This window comes from Chiroxiphia lanceolata, chromosome 1 (genome assembly GCF_009829145.1).
Source record: "Chiroxiphia lanceolata isolate bChiLan1 chromosome 1, bChiLan1.pri, whole genome shotgun sequence".
NCBI classification, from domain to species: Eukaryota; Metazoa; Chordata; class Aves; order Passeriformes; family Pipridae; genus Chiroxiphia; species Chiroxiphia lanceolata.
The window spans coordinates 102,755,981-102,772,300 of NC_045637.1; the positions used below are offsets into that span (position 1 = coordinate 102,755,981).

At 41.1% G+C, this 16,320-nt stretch overlaps 1 protein-coding gene across 1 annotated transcript in view; it reads left to right on the forward strand.

Moving 5' to 3' along the window:
* Positions 1 to 16,320, forward strand: part of HECW1 (HECT, C2 and WW domain containing E3 ubiquitin protein ligase 1) — a 258,402-nt gene that overhangs the window by 120,213 nt on the left and 121,869 nt on the right. The window contains 1 exon segment of the mRNA XM_032700164.1: positions 9,802 to 9,896. Coding sequence (XP_032556055.1) covers positions 9,802 to 9,896 — 95 coding nt within the window.

Below are 16,320 nucleotides of genomic sequence, written 5' to 3' on the forward strand. Positions count from 1 at the left end.
TAGACACTATATCTCCAGTTGAAATTATTTTCCTGAATATGCCAGTGACTCTGCTGTAGCTAAGGGACCACTAATACAGTGAAACAGATGGCTTTCTGCATGTGAGGCAGAAAGGGCTCGTTTCCAGTGCAGTGGAGGCATAGATTTTTTCTCTACTATTCAATTTTGATAAAGAAATGTTGAGTCCATTGTAACCAAGATGATGAGCCATTTTAAAACAAAAGAGTTATTTAAAAACTTAGTCGGTTGTAATCATTGCATTTCAGAAGTAATTTTAGGTCATCTCCCTCATAAATAGATGAACCATGCGTTTGGTTTTGCCTGCAATGTTGATTTTCATGCACTGCACACAAGTGCTAAGGATCAGAGAGCAAACTTTAGGCATGTTTTTCAGTTATTATGGACACAACTATCACACAGTTAAAAATGCTTTGATGATTGCAAGATTTTCTCAAATAAATTGCTTGCTTGCTAATGCTCATGGTGAAAAACTCATCGTTAAGCTGATTTACATAAAAACATTAGACCACCCGTAGGCTCTGGAATTTCATTAAAGTCTCAATCTTAGTGCAGCCCTTATAATTTGCTGTTTGCAGTGACTGAAATGTCTCTCTCAAACAGCTCTTCCTTGTCGTGATGAAAAACAGGTAAATTGTTACAATCCCACCCATTCGCAACTTTTATTCGTCCAGATTGGTGCCTATCGGTCATTTCTTTACAGCAGTCCATAAAGGCAGAGCAGATAGATATCACAGCTGGGGTTGACTGTAAGTGAACAGATAAAATTCTTGCCCGGGCTGAATCCTGCTGTCTTTATGAATATGGAAGAAATAGTTCTGTTGGTTAAAATGGGAGGAGAGATGACTCAGTGCCAGCAACGGTAAGGTTGAGTCCTTGTCCTTCCCTATCCCCAAACTCCCACCTACCCCTCATCTGAAGATAATTTTAGGAGGAAGTTATTGTTGTAAAGGATGTGAGCTGTCTGAGCAACCCAAATATCAAGTCCATTACTCATGTTATACAGTAAAATTTAAGAAGTGGGGTAATAGTTGGAGGACATATGCCAGCACAAACTGCAGGTTCTGTTCCTAGCTACAAAAGGGCTAGAACACCTTTTTATTAAAGACATTTAGTGTCTTTGCTGTCTGGATACTGACATCCTTCCACTGACCTTTCCTGTGATGAGTACCTGTGGAAGCTTTGACTTGATCTACTCTGCCTCATTCCACCTGCCTTGACCCTACTTGTCAATCTAAATGCCAGACTTGCTGGGCACTTTGATGGTACAGTTCCGTGTCCCTGATAAACTGTACTATCACAAAGGCCGCTGGATGGCTTCAGATTTTAATGTGTTCCAACCCCTGTCTGTCTGGTGAAAATTTTAGCAGCCAGACTACCTTAAATCCCATTGCCATCTCCCTGTGGTTGCCTAATTGGGAGCCTGAACACAAGAACCCCCATACATGCATAGTGTTCATACTGTGAAGGCAGGTGGCAGTGTTCATTTGTTGTAGCAAGACTGAAACAGTGCTCTGCTACCTGCCCTCCCCAAATCCTTCTCTACTCAAGCTTACGACCACCACAAATCACAGGGTTTTTTTCTTCACCATCTTACCTGATTTTGTTCTGACTACTCTTTCCCCACCCAATGCTCCTAATCCCCCCTGCTGCCTCCATCTCTTCCTTCAATGGGGGCAAATTGGCAGTGGATTCATATTCTCATCTTCCATGCCACTTGGTACAGTGGGGAGATGCCCAGGGATACAGTCCTCCTGCTTCCAGACATGGGACAGCCAGGAAGAGCTTGGATCTGTATTGCAGAAAAAGCCTATCCTATTGCCAGTCTGGAACGTGCTCAGCATAGCTAGGATTTCCTGGGCATTTAGATGGTAAAACCAAAGATCTCACAAAAGAGCATATCAAACTGAATTTTTTGGAGAGGCTTATAAGTTAGATGAATTTTAATGTACTTCTACAGGAACACCTGGAGATATATGCTTAGTATAGTATATTGAGTTGGGGGGGTAAAAGGAAAGGTCTTCAGAAATCTTTCATGTCTAAAAACCCGATGGTTTTCCCTTAACCTCACCTACAAATTTCTGGATAAAATTTTCTTGCTGTGCATCTCTGTAGATATGACGCAGACATTCAACACGCAAAATGTTATTCCAAATATACGTATCTTTGAAAATGTATAAGCATCTGAAAGCAAGGTTTATAATGAAAAATTTCATCAACCTTAGTGATCAGCAATGCTAGATGTACTGCCTGTAAAGAGGAATATATAAAAGTGCCTGAATGTATAAGCACATATCCATTCCAGCTGCTACCAATTCTTTAGTAATGAGTCTTGCCAATAGGACAGTTTTTATGAGGGTAGCACATACGCAACAGCCTATTGAAATTAGATTTGTATGTTGTTCCTGAATAGCAGTTTACAGAGCCACTTTGTTGTACCTGTCCTGAAGTAGAAACTCCTAGATACCTCTATTTTCATAAGGCAAAAATGGTGTGATTTTGCCTGCCTTATGGTCAGGACCCTACACCTGAAAAATTTCATGGTGCAGTCATGAGTGAGCAGATGGTTGTCCTTCGTATGAACAGCAGAATAATAGATGTGGATTATACAAAGCTAGAATCAAAAATCAATGGAGTATGGAGCCTGCAACACTGAGGGCTCAAACAAATGAAATTAGGACAGAGGAGAGACTGGACCACTGAATATGAAGATTTGTTACTACACATTATGTATTAGTGTACTAATTTACTGTACTACTCTTGTTGTGGTTGGAGGCAGATAGCTGCTGAATCAAATTATCAAACAAAGGAAGTAAAAGTGAAAGTCAATAGTGGAGAGTATCCGCAGATCACAAATAACAACAGAACAAAAAATCAATGATACAATAAATGATAATAATCATCTCTTCTGTTATAAAGGAGGTAACTCCAGCCCTCAATGTGCAACCCTTGGGAAGCAACATCTTCTCAAGATTAAAAAAAAATACTAGGATCATCTGATCTGTTGTACACACATCAGTTACAGCTACAAATACAAAAATACGTTATTGGTGAAGAGTTAAGGTTATTTGAATTAAGGTTGTAGCTGTGCATTTCTGTATCTTGGCAAGTTTGCATTTTTTTGCTTAAGTTGAATCTTGATTAGAAATTTTCTGAGTATTCTACTACTTATTTTTGAGCTATTGCAGTTTCCATGCAAATGTTTGTACCTGAAATTATTTGTATGTACTGGTCAGCCTTAAATCTTGCTCTGGGTACTTTTTTGTTTCTTGTCAGGAAGTATTATAACTATCTGAAAGGCGAGACTTTAAAATATCAAATCTCACAATTTCTCCAAAGAAGTCTGTTATGTGTTTGTGCACTTTTTAGAACAGGGTAAGGAAAAAGTAATCAGAAAATTGGAAGAAATTCTGCAACAGGGATTAAAGAAGCACATCTGTTTAGCCCTTGTTTGGTTTTTAAACTGTTAGTTGTCTAAAAACTGAGGTGCTTATGGAAAACTGTAGGTGGTTGTGATGCTAAACAAATACTGTGAGGGAAAGAGTAACAAAGTCAAACCTGAAGAAGAAAGAAAAAATGTGCCCCCTCAGTGAGACCTCTAGGAAGCATGGAGCATAATGTATGAGCTGTATCAGCAGCTACCTGTGAAACTCCATGTCTCACTGAGAGGGTATTTTTTTTCTTTCTTCTTCAGGTTTACGTTCTTACTCTTTCCCTGTCTGCCTTTCCTTGTCTTATTTCCTTTTCTCTGCTTTCTTCTCATTTAGTCTTGTTCAGACAGTCTTAGCCTCTCTGCCCTCTCCCCTGTCTCACTCTCTCTGTGCAGTGATTCTGTTATAATCTCAGTCCTCTCCTGCCCTCCAAGACATTGCTTACTCAGTTCCAATACTGTAACACCTCATATAAACTGACTTTAATCTCCCTCTGTTTTAGCTTTCCATTGTTATTCCTTGTCCTGTTTTTTTTTTTTTTTCCATATGCCTCTCCCAGTTTCTGCATTGTATTCAAACAGTTCTCCCCTTCATTGACTCATTGTCTTCACTTTGACACGTTGTATCTCCTCTTCCAGAGATCACTGTGGCTGCTTTAGTTCAAGACAGTCCTACAGCGATTTGATAGTAGCACAGCATCATATCTTTGTTTATTCCACTTCTGGCTCCTCTCTAGGGAAAGCTTTATGACTCATAACTTAATTGCTTTGCTGTCTGATTTGGTTCACTTGGTTCCCACCTACTTACCAGAGACAGCTACCTTCTCATTACTGGTTTTGACACCTCTCATTTTTTATGCACAATGTTTGCCCAAAAGAGCAACAACAGCTCTTTTAGTAATAGATTGAATTGATCACAAATGACTCAGTTTTTAACACTGACCTTACTTCCCTGAGAGGTTTTTTCAGCACTGAGAAATGCTTAGCTAATGCCTAGTCACCTCAGCTATTTAATTGAAACAAAAAGTATCATGGGAGTAAATCACAACAAGCTTGTGGAAGCGCCCCAGGTGTATCACACGCTCCTGTCAAACACCAGTGATGCTTCCTGCCTCGCCCAAATAATATAACTTAGTTTTCCTTGAAATACTCATTAGTATGTTCTGGGGCTTTTTTTTAGCTTAACAAGGGAAACTGTAATCCTGGCAGAGTGCTTTTTTTATATTTAAAAGAATAAATCCACCTTTATGGCTGTCAGCTAAGCCTCTGACATCAGATTGGCCTTAGAAAGCAAGGAACATAAGATTACAAGAGCAAGTGAACTTTTGGGAAGACATTTAGGGCAGTTTTGACAACTCTGAAGGAATGAGGAAGATGAGTAGGAATGGAATTATTTTAGAGGGAAAGGTTATCAAATAAACCAGCAGGAGTAGTAACACTGACAGGAGAGTGGCTGGATGATGAGTACTAGGACATCTCTTGGAGACTTTAAACTTTCGATACCTCCAGATGCAATTCATCATCAGACCTTACTAGATTTTATCTCCTCTCACTTCTATGTAGTAGGGTATTTTCAGAGGGTGATTGCAGAGGCAGCATAAACTATTGCCAAGAAGAATAATGTTCGGTTGGTAAATTAATTTTCCAGTTAATTGCAAAACTGATTTTGTAACTGAGATAACTCAGGGCTCTGATAGAGAAATAATTTTTGTGAAATGATTTTTTTTTTCTTATGAGAGGGAGGAAGCTTCATGGCAGAGTTTCTCTGGTAAAAGTTAAACTTCTCAGTGCTTTCCTCTGAATGAGGAGTGGTCTCTGTGGTGTGCAGGGATGAACTACATCCTGGCTCCTCTCCATGAGCCTCCCTCCTATGTGGCCCACAGAGGTGCTTGCGGGCCATGGTGCAAGGAGTGAAACAGAATCACCCCACACACACCACATTGCTTGATTCTGATTATCCTGACTTGCCCTGCCTTGGGGCCCTTCCTTTGGGGCAGCTGTATTTTCTGCACCTGTGACAGTTTTGGTGGTGGATCTGAGCATATAGCTGGGGACTTTTATTTATACAGATACGGCGGAAGGCTGTAACACAGCCATGGTAAAATGGTGTCATAGTTTAACCCCAGACAGCAACCAATCCCCATGCAGCTGCTCGCTCACTCCCCCACCAGTTGGAGTGGGGAGAGAATCAGCAGGGTAAAAGCTGGAAAATTCATGGGTTGAGGTAAAGACAGTTTAATAGGGAAAGCAAAAGCTATGCACACAAGCAAAGCAAAACAATAAATCATTCACCACTTCCCATGAGCAGGCAGGTGTTCAACCATTTCCAGGAGAGCATGACCCCATCACATGCAACGGCTGCTTGGGAAGACAAATGTCATCACTCCAAATGTCCCACACTTTTGTCCTTCTCACCCCTACTTTATATACTGAGCATGATGTCATATGGTGTGGAATATCCCTTTGGTTAGTTGGATTCACTTGTGGCAGATGTGTTTCCTCCCAGTTTTCTATGCACCGCCAATCTTCTCACCAGTGTGGCAGTATGAAAAGCAGAAAAGGCCTTGGCTCTGTGTAAGCACTGCTCAGGAATAACAATAACATCTCTGTATTGTCATCACTGTGTTCAGCAAAAATTGAAAACGCAGCTCCATAGTAGCCACTGTGAAGAAAATTACTCCAGCCGAAAGCAGCACAAGTCGAGATACCAAGCCTGGTGTAAAAGGGATTACAATGCTGTTCTGTCCTTGATCCATGAAAATTGCTGAGTAGAGTGGTAGTTGTCAATGGCCATGAGTATTTCTGAGCATCTTTAGACATCTCATCTCTTGGAAGATTTACCAGTCTCACTGCCACTTTTGCTAATTGAAAGAAGAATTTAACCTCATTACTTCCTGACCTTAACATCATAACTTCATTATGGGATCCAGTGAGCTGTTACTCATAACTAGAGATGAAAATAACAATGGCACACATTTCTTTATAACTGGGGATTAAATGGACAACACCTGCTCCTGATCCGTGCACTGTGCCATGTAGCAAGGGCATCAGAACAAGCTAATCTACAGGACTAGAATGCAAACATCTTTGTAAAGACATATTATTTACCAATGCCAGCTGGATAATATTCAGGTTAATTTATATCACTGCCTCACTTATACTTCCAGTGCTTTCTGTTCATCTGCAGAGGCAGTGGTACCAAGCCAGCAAATGTCTGCATCTGTTTTGGAAATGTCTCAGAGGTGATTCAAGAATGCAAGAGAATCTTCAGATGGATTAAAATGTTAGGACTCTGTGGCAGTGAAAAACATTGCACCAACAATGTTATTTGGAAAGAATGGCTCCTGGCCAAAAAATGCCCAACTATGTCTTTTTTGCACATAAAGAAACTGTGTATAAATTTGCAAGATTTATATTTGTTAAAGTTTTATTTCTCCATTGAAAACAGACATTTTCCTAATATTTTCAGTCTGAAAATTATATGAGCAAAAAGGAGAGGGAGGAACCCAGAAAACGTTCTTCTTCTGATGCCTCTAGTGCAACTTCTCAATCTGCAAAGGCTTCCATAAGACTTTTTGTTCTCAGATCTGTTTTCTGAATGAAACCGTTGATGTTCATTAATCACCACCTCAACTACTACCTGATGAATGGCTCCACCTCTACCACTGTTTTGGATTCAGTGTGACACTTGCCTCATTCTGAGTTGCTTTCTTGCCAGTTGGCACCTGTATGAAGGCAGTTTGGTTGCAAATTTAATTACAAATAGTAGTTGTGTGAAACTGAGAGGAACCTTCAATACCCACAGGGTTCTTTCCAAATATGTATTCAGTCATCTTAGTAATCCTTTGTCCTTGAAAGTAGTACTAATATCCAGATTAACTACATATGGATATATTATTTTCTCCTTGTGTTCTCTCTGTCTAATCTTTCAGTTTAATTAAATGGATTCTTTTAAACCGTAGTTTCCCAGTGTATGTGGTAACTGATTTCCTACTTGTCAACCTAAGACAAAATTTCTTGCTGTGGGGTCTGAACATTGTCATGCAGGCTAGTACCTGAAGTTATATTTTATTAGCTACACAAGTTAATAATAAAAAAAAAAAGTGTCTTTTTCTTTCAGCTCTCAATGTTCCATGCAAACTGTAGCTAAAAATCTCCAAGGGAGAGGAAAATTAAGATTTGAATAATTGGTGAGAACTGCATGTTTTAGCTATTGTGATACCCTCAGCTTTTGCTGTCCTCTCAGCAAGTAAATGAGTTAGCTGCTGAGCTGTTAAAAGTCCTGTAGAGAAAATTACAATGTGAAAATTCAATCTGGACTTGCAGTTTTTCAGTCCCACGGGCTCATCTAGCTTTTTTTGCTGCTAAAAGGAAACAACTGCTGCTCCCAGGTGCAACAACAGGGTTGCTTGCTCAGCTGCACTGACACCTCAAGCAAGTCTCTTGAATTTGCAGAAGTTTGTTTGGGGCCTAGTTGTGAATTAAACCCCAGAATGGGCCCCACAGCCCCTCATGGAGGTGCTGAAGGACTCTGCAGCCTGCTCCAGTTCTTATGGAATGCTGTGAGGTAAATGAAACACATGTACACGTCTGTGCATATAGTGGGAGATGTATGTATTTTCACCGTGTGAGCAGAAATGTGCACCTGGTCGTCTGAGGAACAAGCTGTGGGGATGAAAAATACGTCAGCAGATGAACTACTCTGGCACTGTGCTTGACACCAATTGGCTGTGTGTTCCTGCAGGGCTCCTCAGGGAGCAGCACTAAGAACCCACCTGAAAGTGAGTGGTGCTCCAGCTACTTGGGAACTTAAACTCTTTGCTTTTCATCTCTCAAGTCACATATGAAAGTCGGGAAGGTTTGCACTTCTAAAATTATTTTGTCTTTCAAAAAAATCAGGATTTCTTTTTCGTCTTGTATCCCTGTGTATGTGTAGGCATCAGGGTAAATGACTCAGGCCTGCACTTTTGAGAGCTTCCACCACTTCTCACATCTCCAAGTTTTGCTTCCACTTGGAGCGCTGTGTGGCTGTTTCTCGAATCTAGCAAACAGCAGATCACAGCACCATAATCTGTGGCCAAAGTCTCAGCTTTTAATATTGCATGATCTTTTGTCACAGCTGCAGTGATTTAGCTTATATTGTTACTGGTGTTAAAACTGCAATACAATTTTTATATTAAAATATATAGCTGGCATTTCTTTATTATTTTCCTACATAGGCACTGTAGTTGCAGTGAATGTTGTTGTGGCTCTGCAGGCAAAGGCTGGTGTTTTCCTTGGGCTTCAGCAGCAACTGCAAAGCAGGTGTTAAGGAAAAACTTGATTAGGAAGAGCACCTTCAAGTATTTTATGGAACAGATGAAAATTTCCATGGCATTTTCCGGTTAAAACTAGAAAATGTGAATGCCGCTTTTATTTAAACAGGTGTTTTTTAGATCCGAGGAACATACCTGTTACATATGTAACAGTGGATAATTGCTGCCAGCAGGCAGGCCATGATGTGCACCAGGCGGTCACCGGTTCCAGGCAAGAAGGGGAGCAGGATCATGGCAAATACTAGCAATTCACATCTGTTTGTAGTTACAGTCCAACAGAAAAGCTGGATGAAACTGTCTTTCGTTCTTGTAGCACACAAGAAAGGGGGTTGTGAGGGACTGATTAGCAAGAAGCTATTTTCACTTATATGCCTTGATACAGTTATTGGAATGAGTTTCCCTCACTTAATATTATTTATTTGAATGTCAGTGCCCAAAATCATGATCTTTCCTGTGTTCCTCACCTAATCTAAATCTCTGGAAGTCAGTGGAAATACACTGAGTCAGGGTCTGGTGATCCTCTGCTGTTTCTGAAAAACACTTTAATGTTGTAACTGACAGAGCAGTTAATCTGTGGAGATCTATGTCCTTGCCCTGACCAAGGCCAGAAGGTAGTGGCACAGTGAAACCTGTCAGCGAGCAGCTATGCAATCTCATTGTCCTAAAAAAGTTTCCCAATTTCTTAGCACATTAGTGTTTAGTGTGTCTAACAGCGAGGGTTTATCTGTTCCTAATTTTTTTCTTCCTAATGTAGCTAAAAGAGTCTACTCAGGTGCTCTAAGGTCTGTCTGTCATAACTGCTGCTCAGAAGAGGTTTGGGTTTGAACTATTTTAAATCACAGGAACCAAACTCTAAATTTCACTCTGGCAAAGAGGAAGATCAGAGGCAGGAGATATCCTGTCGTGCCAGCCAGCCAGAATGAACCATTTCAAATCTTAACTGCTTGCCAGTCTTATGCCTGTGAGCTGCAACTGATCACACAGCTTCTCCCTGGCAATTCTTCTAATCTTAAATAATCCATTTCTTGTTTTTTTTAGCTGAAACAAAGATCTGCTTCAAGTACTACCATGGTGTGAGTGGGGCCCTACGAGCCACAACTCCGAGTGTCACAGTGAAAAACAATGCAGCTCCTGTAAGTTATGCTGACATTTTATTTTTTTCATGTATGTTCCCTGTTTTTCACTGTGCTCTGCCTTGCTTTCCCTGCCTGCTTTGTATACTTTTTTATCAAAATTGAACATAAGATTTGCTCTGCAGTGTACTGTGGTACAGAGAAATGTGTAGTCTTTCAATGAAGATGTGGGTTTGTACACCAGGAGAATGCGAATTCAGATCTAAATATGTCACAGATAACCTCTCTGATCTGAGGCAAGTCCCACATCCTAGCTGCATCCTCTTCTGTAAAGTTACCTTCTCTCTGCTGGGTGTTGTGAGGTTTGCATGATATATGATACTTCTAGAGGATTTGGGATCCTTGGGTGGTAAATATGGTAAGTGTCCAGAAAAATTTTCCTGTTTTAAGGTGCTTTTTTCAAAATCAAGCCACGAGCATTCTCAGAGCAGTGTCCCTGAGTTCCGGAAGCAGCCGCACTGTGACACACTGCCATCAGTGGTAAGAAGCGGGCACCCAGGACCCGATCTATCAAAACACTGGACATCATTTTTGACAGATTGAGGCTTCTTTGAGAGAAATTCTGATTTGCTAAAGCTTAGCAAAGCTCTGTGGCTCAAATGGATCTAAAAAGCTGTATATCTTGCCTGGTGTTGGAAAATTTCATCATCTGAGAGTGAAACATTTTTTAGAAGCCTGCAGAGAGACTTGATGACCTCCAAAGCTTGTCTGGCCTTGCTGACAGCATTTCACTGCCTGCCAGGCTTGGCAGAGACCTGCATGAGCTGAGGAATTGTAGTCCAACCAGCATAAGAAAAGGATGACCTCAGATATTGTTTAGTCTGGAAGATGGTTTCAGGAAAGAACTATCTTGCCTAGGGGTGTATTTAGATTTCAGTGGACATCACTGAAGCTTAAATTTTTAACTTGTGTTTTGGTGTGGTTTTTTTCTGTTGTTATTGTTGCTTTGTTTGCTGTTGGTGGTGGTTTTTTGGATGGTTGGTTGGCTGGTTTTTTGTTTTAGGATTTTTTTAATCTTAATATTTCTAGAACTGAAAAGTCTCCCATGCTGTGTGTTGGCAGCATCTGGTTCCACCAGGGCTGGGAAGGATTAGTTTCTTCACCATTGAGCCATGAAAAGACTTTGGTGGTTTCTCTTTGCCTTCTTTGGATGCACACAATAGCTGCAAACTGGATGCTGGGTAGGGGCTGCTGGCATGTCCTTTAGGAATAAAAGGCACTCATGTCTTGTTGTGCCTGTCTGGTGTGCTCATGGTGAAGCCATTCATCAGTTTTAGAGCCTGGAGAGTTTCCTTCAGCTGTCTTCAGAGGAACATTATAATCTGGCCTTGGATATCTTCATTGTGTGGGATGCTGAAAAAGTTCTTTTTAGCCTGTATTGAGTCATGTATCGTTGACTCAGGACTTGCTGTTAATTTCCCAGTAGTTATTAATTTGGGGAGACAGTCTATGCCACTGATTTAGTCCCAGTCTTCTCTGAAAGGTAAGCCAGCCAACCAACACAATAAATACCAGTAGGTTAGAGATTAGAATGATTTTTTTTGCTTTATTCACATCCATGTCTTAGACCTGAGTGGGAACGATTTAAGCAAATTTTTCAAGTCTAGTATGGAAGGGTCACTCTTTCGTTATTAAGTATCAGCAGTATGTATGGAGTTAGTAGAAGAATGTCTGAGGACCTGTGCCTTTGTAATATGCAAATATGTAATCTCTCCAAGTTCTTCAGTTGAGGCCTTTACATACGTATGTCTAGGGAAATAAAGCAACCATTCTCTTGCAGCTGAGCAAGACTTGTGTTTAAAAAAAATTCTCTTCATGCAGTACTCATGGTCTTCCATAGAAATCAGATGAAAACCACCTATTATGACCCTTAGTTGAGTATACTGTGTATGACTGAAAAATAAAATACAATTAAAAGTGGTATCAGAGAACAGTTTTCTGTTTGAGGGCCAAACCAGTGTCCTTGGAAATAGCATTCTTTTTCTATCTTCTTCTAATTTTCCCTGCCTTTCTGGGTTGCAAAATAGCTGGTGTGGTTTTTTACAGACCAGAGAGGCCAGCAGTGTTGTAGGTGCAGCATCTTTTTCTCTGTTGTTTTGCTGCATGACTTATTTTGTGCATTGTAAGGCAAACATGAAGACAACAAAAGAAAGGAATGGCAACAAAGGTCATGCAGTATGAACCTGGATGGACCCTTCTGTATGAGTGCAAAGAGGTGGGGGAAAGTGTTATAGATTTGAAAACTCCTTTAGAGTTTAGAGAAAAATATTTGGCTGATTCCTGCCTGTGTGAAGGCTTTCAGCTAAGTGTGATCCTCCAAACTCCAGTCCCAGCTGACACCATCAGATGGCTTTCTCCATCTGGCTCTCTGCAGTACATGCCCAACCCTTACTAAAGTATTTGAATGTTTAACAGCACCCTGTACCATTGGCAAGTGGTGTTACTGCACAGATGGGGAAGGGGATAACAAGGGATACACCCAGGCCTAACCTTTTCTTGGTTCTTGCTGCTGAGGCTTGGGTAACACTGTGAAAAGTGCAGACATTACCTTTAGAACTGTACTCACCTTTTGGCTGTGATTTCACTAATTTCAGTAATGGACTTTTGGTTTTGGTGGAAGGAGAGAGGGAGAAAGTGTTCAAGAAATCCCAAAATGAACTTCTATATCCATTTTAAAGCATATTTTTTCTACATACTGACTTGGAGCAATGATCAGAAAATTCTTGCCCAAAAGAACCAGGAGATACTCTAGTTTGTATTTTGCTATGCTCATCCATCTTCAGTCAGAGAGTTTTTCTATCTATAGCTTTTCTTATCCATGTTGCTGGGTCCCTTCCCATCTCTCTTCAGTGCCTCCACAGTGAAGTATACTGAGGGGGGCAGCCCCATCTCTTTTTTTTTTTTCCTGTGTCTTGCATCATAATCTGAGCACAACCGAGCAGGGAAGAAGTATTTTGTTTTATTTTCCCCTGTTCTTCTGTATGATCAGTTAAGGGCCGTGATAGTCTAGTGCCATACCCACAGCTCATCAGAGGTCCCTGACACTTCTTATCCTAGTGAGACTTGGCACACAGGGCCCTTCTTGATGGAATAGGATGCATCAAATTCCTCAGCTGTTTTCATTGCTCCAGTGATTCAGAGCAATGCCTCAGTCTCCCAGGCATGTCATTTACAGTACCAGCAAAAGCCATGGTCTTCCAGCTGCTGTGGGCTGGATGGAGAAAGGGGCTCTGCTGCTCAGAGGAAATTGTCTTCAGATCCTGGGACAGGTTTCTGCACATCCTGTCTGCTGGAAGAAGGGATCCTGTGGTCTGTGCTTAGAAATTTACCCTGTATTGCAGTCAGTAGGAGTTTTAGCAGTGACTGAGGGACCCAAGTGTGTTAGAAAAAATAATTTTGCTGGGAGAAAATCTCATTAGGGATCCTGCTGTGGATGTAGAGGCTCAAGTTTTTTGAAAAGATGATTGCCTTGAACCAAAGAGAGTTTTGCCATTGTAGTGACAGCATCACAAATTCACTTTGAGCTTAGGCTGTCAGCAGGGGAACAGAGGGAACGAGGCTCTGTGTATTTGACACAAGCAAACCTTTTCATTTGGCACAGCTTAGGAAAAAGATCCAGAGCAGGTGTCCTTTGAGAAGCAACATTTGGGGACAGATGCCCTTCTGGGGACAGTGTTTTTCACTGTTAGCACAAATTCATCTGCAGCTGATGCCAGAGCCACCCAAGTGGGTTCTGTGTGAGCCTCTGAGCGTGTGGCACCTCCTGCGGCAGGGACAGCAGCTGGCATGTGGGCGGCTTGGTGTGTGTCCTGTCCTGCCTGTCAACCAGACCTGAAAACCAGCAGCATCCTAACTCTGCAAATTAAAACCACCACAACAACAAAATCCTCCATTGTCTGTCTGACTGCAGTTTGCTGCAATTGGAAAGGGAAAAGAAGCCTGAAGTAATCATGCTGGGGGCTGTAAGCAGTTGCCATTCTTGTTCACGCGCTGCTGAGACCGTCTTTAACTGGCAGTTGAAAGGAATCCTGCTTCCAAAGGGGAAAAAAAAGTTGCTGTGTTAGTTGGATGTCTTTGTATAGCACCAGTGGTGCTTTAGGCTGAGTAGCATCTAGCGTTTCTTGTCTTATGAATGTTCTGCTCCATTTGAGTTTATTTCCTTACGCTGTAACCCAGTCATTAGAGCTGCCTTGCCTGCTGATTAGGATGCCCTGCAGTTCATTTGTTGGTGAAAAGTCCTGTCACATTTTATCGCCTGTGAATCATCAGGCTTGAATATCTGGGAACGAAGGGCTGTGCACTTTGGCCAATTCATACATGGCAGGAGTGTAAATGTGAATTTGGAGCAGCAGATGGGCCTGGGGGTAATGGCAGTAAAACAGAGCACCTGCAATTCTGGAGGGAAAAAAAAAAAGAAAAGAAACATCCTGGATGGCTTCCTTTTTTCTGGACAAGTAGAAAGCAGTGCTTGTGTGCAGGAGTTTATACTACTAAAGCATAAAAATTACCATGGCATGGATGAACAAACAGTTTTCTGAGTAGAAAAGGACATTTTTACAACATCTGGAATGCTCCTCTATTTGTTACTCTTCATTTATTCATAATGTTGTCACCACTGATTCATCCTTACATCAGACATTGTTGTAGGAAAAAATACATGTTACAGCAATTAATTCTAGAAATAGAAAAGTGTTATCCAGCTAATATGAAAATGATTTAACCTGAACGTGGTTTACTTGCAGTAAAATAAAGCTGGCATGAGAACAGCATGCAGAGTGAAGAAGAAGAACCTTTTCCCCTAAGAGTTCATAGCCTAAAAAGATAAATTGGATACATCACAATTAAAAGACAGTAAGTGGAGGATCAATGCTTTAGCCTCAGGACAAATGTCTTCACTAAATTGGGAGCATTCACGCACTGTGTATTTGATGCAAAGAACCTCAGCTGATTGAACCTCTGGAGCTTTTATGCCATAGTTCCTGTCTCATAGATCATGGTGGCACTCATCAAATACACTTAGCATCATGGGGAAAGCTATGTAAATTGGAGCTAATTATTGAAAGAGACCTTCTCTGTATTGTGTTTTTGTGGAAGTGCTGCCTCAGCTGGGTTTCCCATGTCAGGAGTTAGTGCTTGATAAGCTGCTGCCATTTGGTGGTGACTGATCATTCCTGAGGACTTCCTGCTATAAATATTTGCATTATGTGCTGTCACGTCAGAGCGTGGGCTGCCAAGGAGTGAAGCATTGATAGTGAAGCATTCTGCCTCATTTCGATGTATGTGCTGCAAGATGGGATTTTATGAGAGCGTACATCTCTCCTATTTTGAAGGCTGGATTTAAAAAATCTCATCTGTGTCTTCTTTTTCACTTCATGACTGATTCTGTGATAGGTGAGTTTTAAAACTGTCCTTGTTTCTGGGACATTGCTACAGAATACATTGTAACCGTCTGATTTTGAGAGCGTAGGAATAATTGTACTTCAAGAAATAGCGAATAAAGAGGGAGCAGAAGATTCTAGAGGCTTCTGCACTGTTCAGCAACTGAGGTTAAAAAAAGAGTTTATGGAAAACACAACATCAGGCTACTGCAATTAATCACAGCAAAGAATGCAAACCAGGTACATCTTTAACAAGTGTAAGTGGTGTACCTTGGAAGGCTCAGCATTTCCAGGGAGGGAAGCAGCACTTCTCTGGAAGATATGGGTATGTTTAGGTGACTGAGTATTTGTCATGAGTGAGCTAGAGAATCCCCTTTCCTTATCTTGAGATGAGAGGTAGCCAGGGCTCCCTCAGCTGCAGCTGCCTTCAAATACAAGGCAAGGAACAGCACTGTTTGGTACCACCTATATTCTATCCATCCCTGTATATGTCTCCCCCTATTACCTGCAAAGGAGATTACGTCATTTAGGAATGAAAAAAATCAAGCCAAAATGAGCAGGGGAAATGACTGGAAATACTCACTCACCTGGAAGGAAGTGTAGATTCCAGCAGTCAAATACGAAGTGCTCTCTACCAGAGTACAGAGTTAAAGGGCACCTAACAAAATATGTATCCTAAAAAACAATTGCTGAAAGAGAGTGGATTCCACTGATTACGCATTTGAGATGAATGATGATAGTAGCTGATCCATAAACTGTGGATGGAAAGTGACCTGTGTAGGCTTCTCATCCTTTGGAAATATCTGCCCATTTTTTGTTTTCTCCTGGTGTGGGATTTCTTTCACAATAGCAGCAGTGCTGTCCACTACATGCCTGCCTTGTGTGCTCATGTTGCCACTGGTGTAGGCTAACATCATGAAGTGGTATAACATGAGCACATGAGTCTTTGAATTTAAAGAAACTTTTACACTGACTGAGGAGTTGCTTCACCATTTTAACAGAAAGTTATGTATGTCATTTGTTTTCTTTAAGCATTCAAGGAGCAA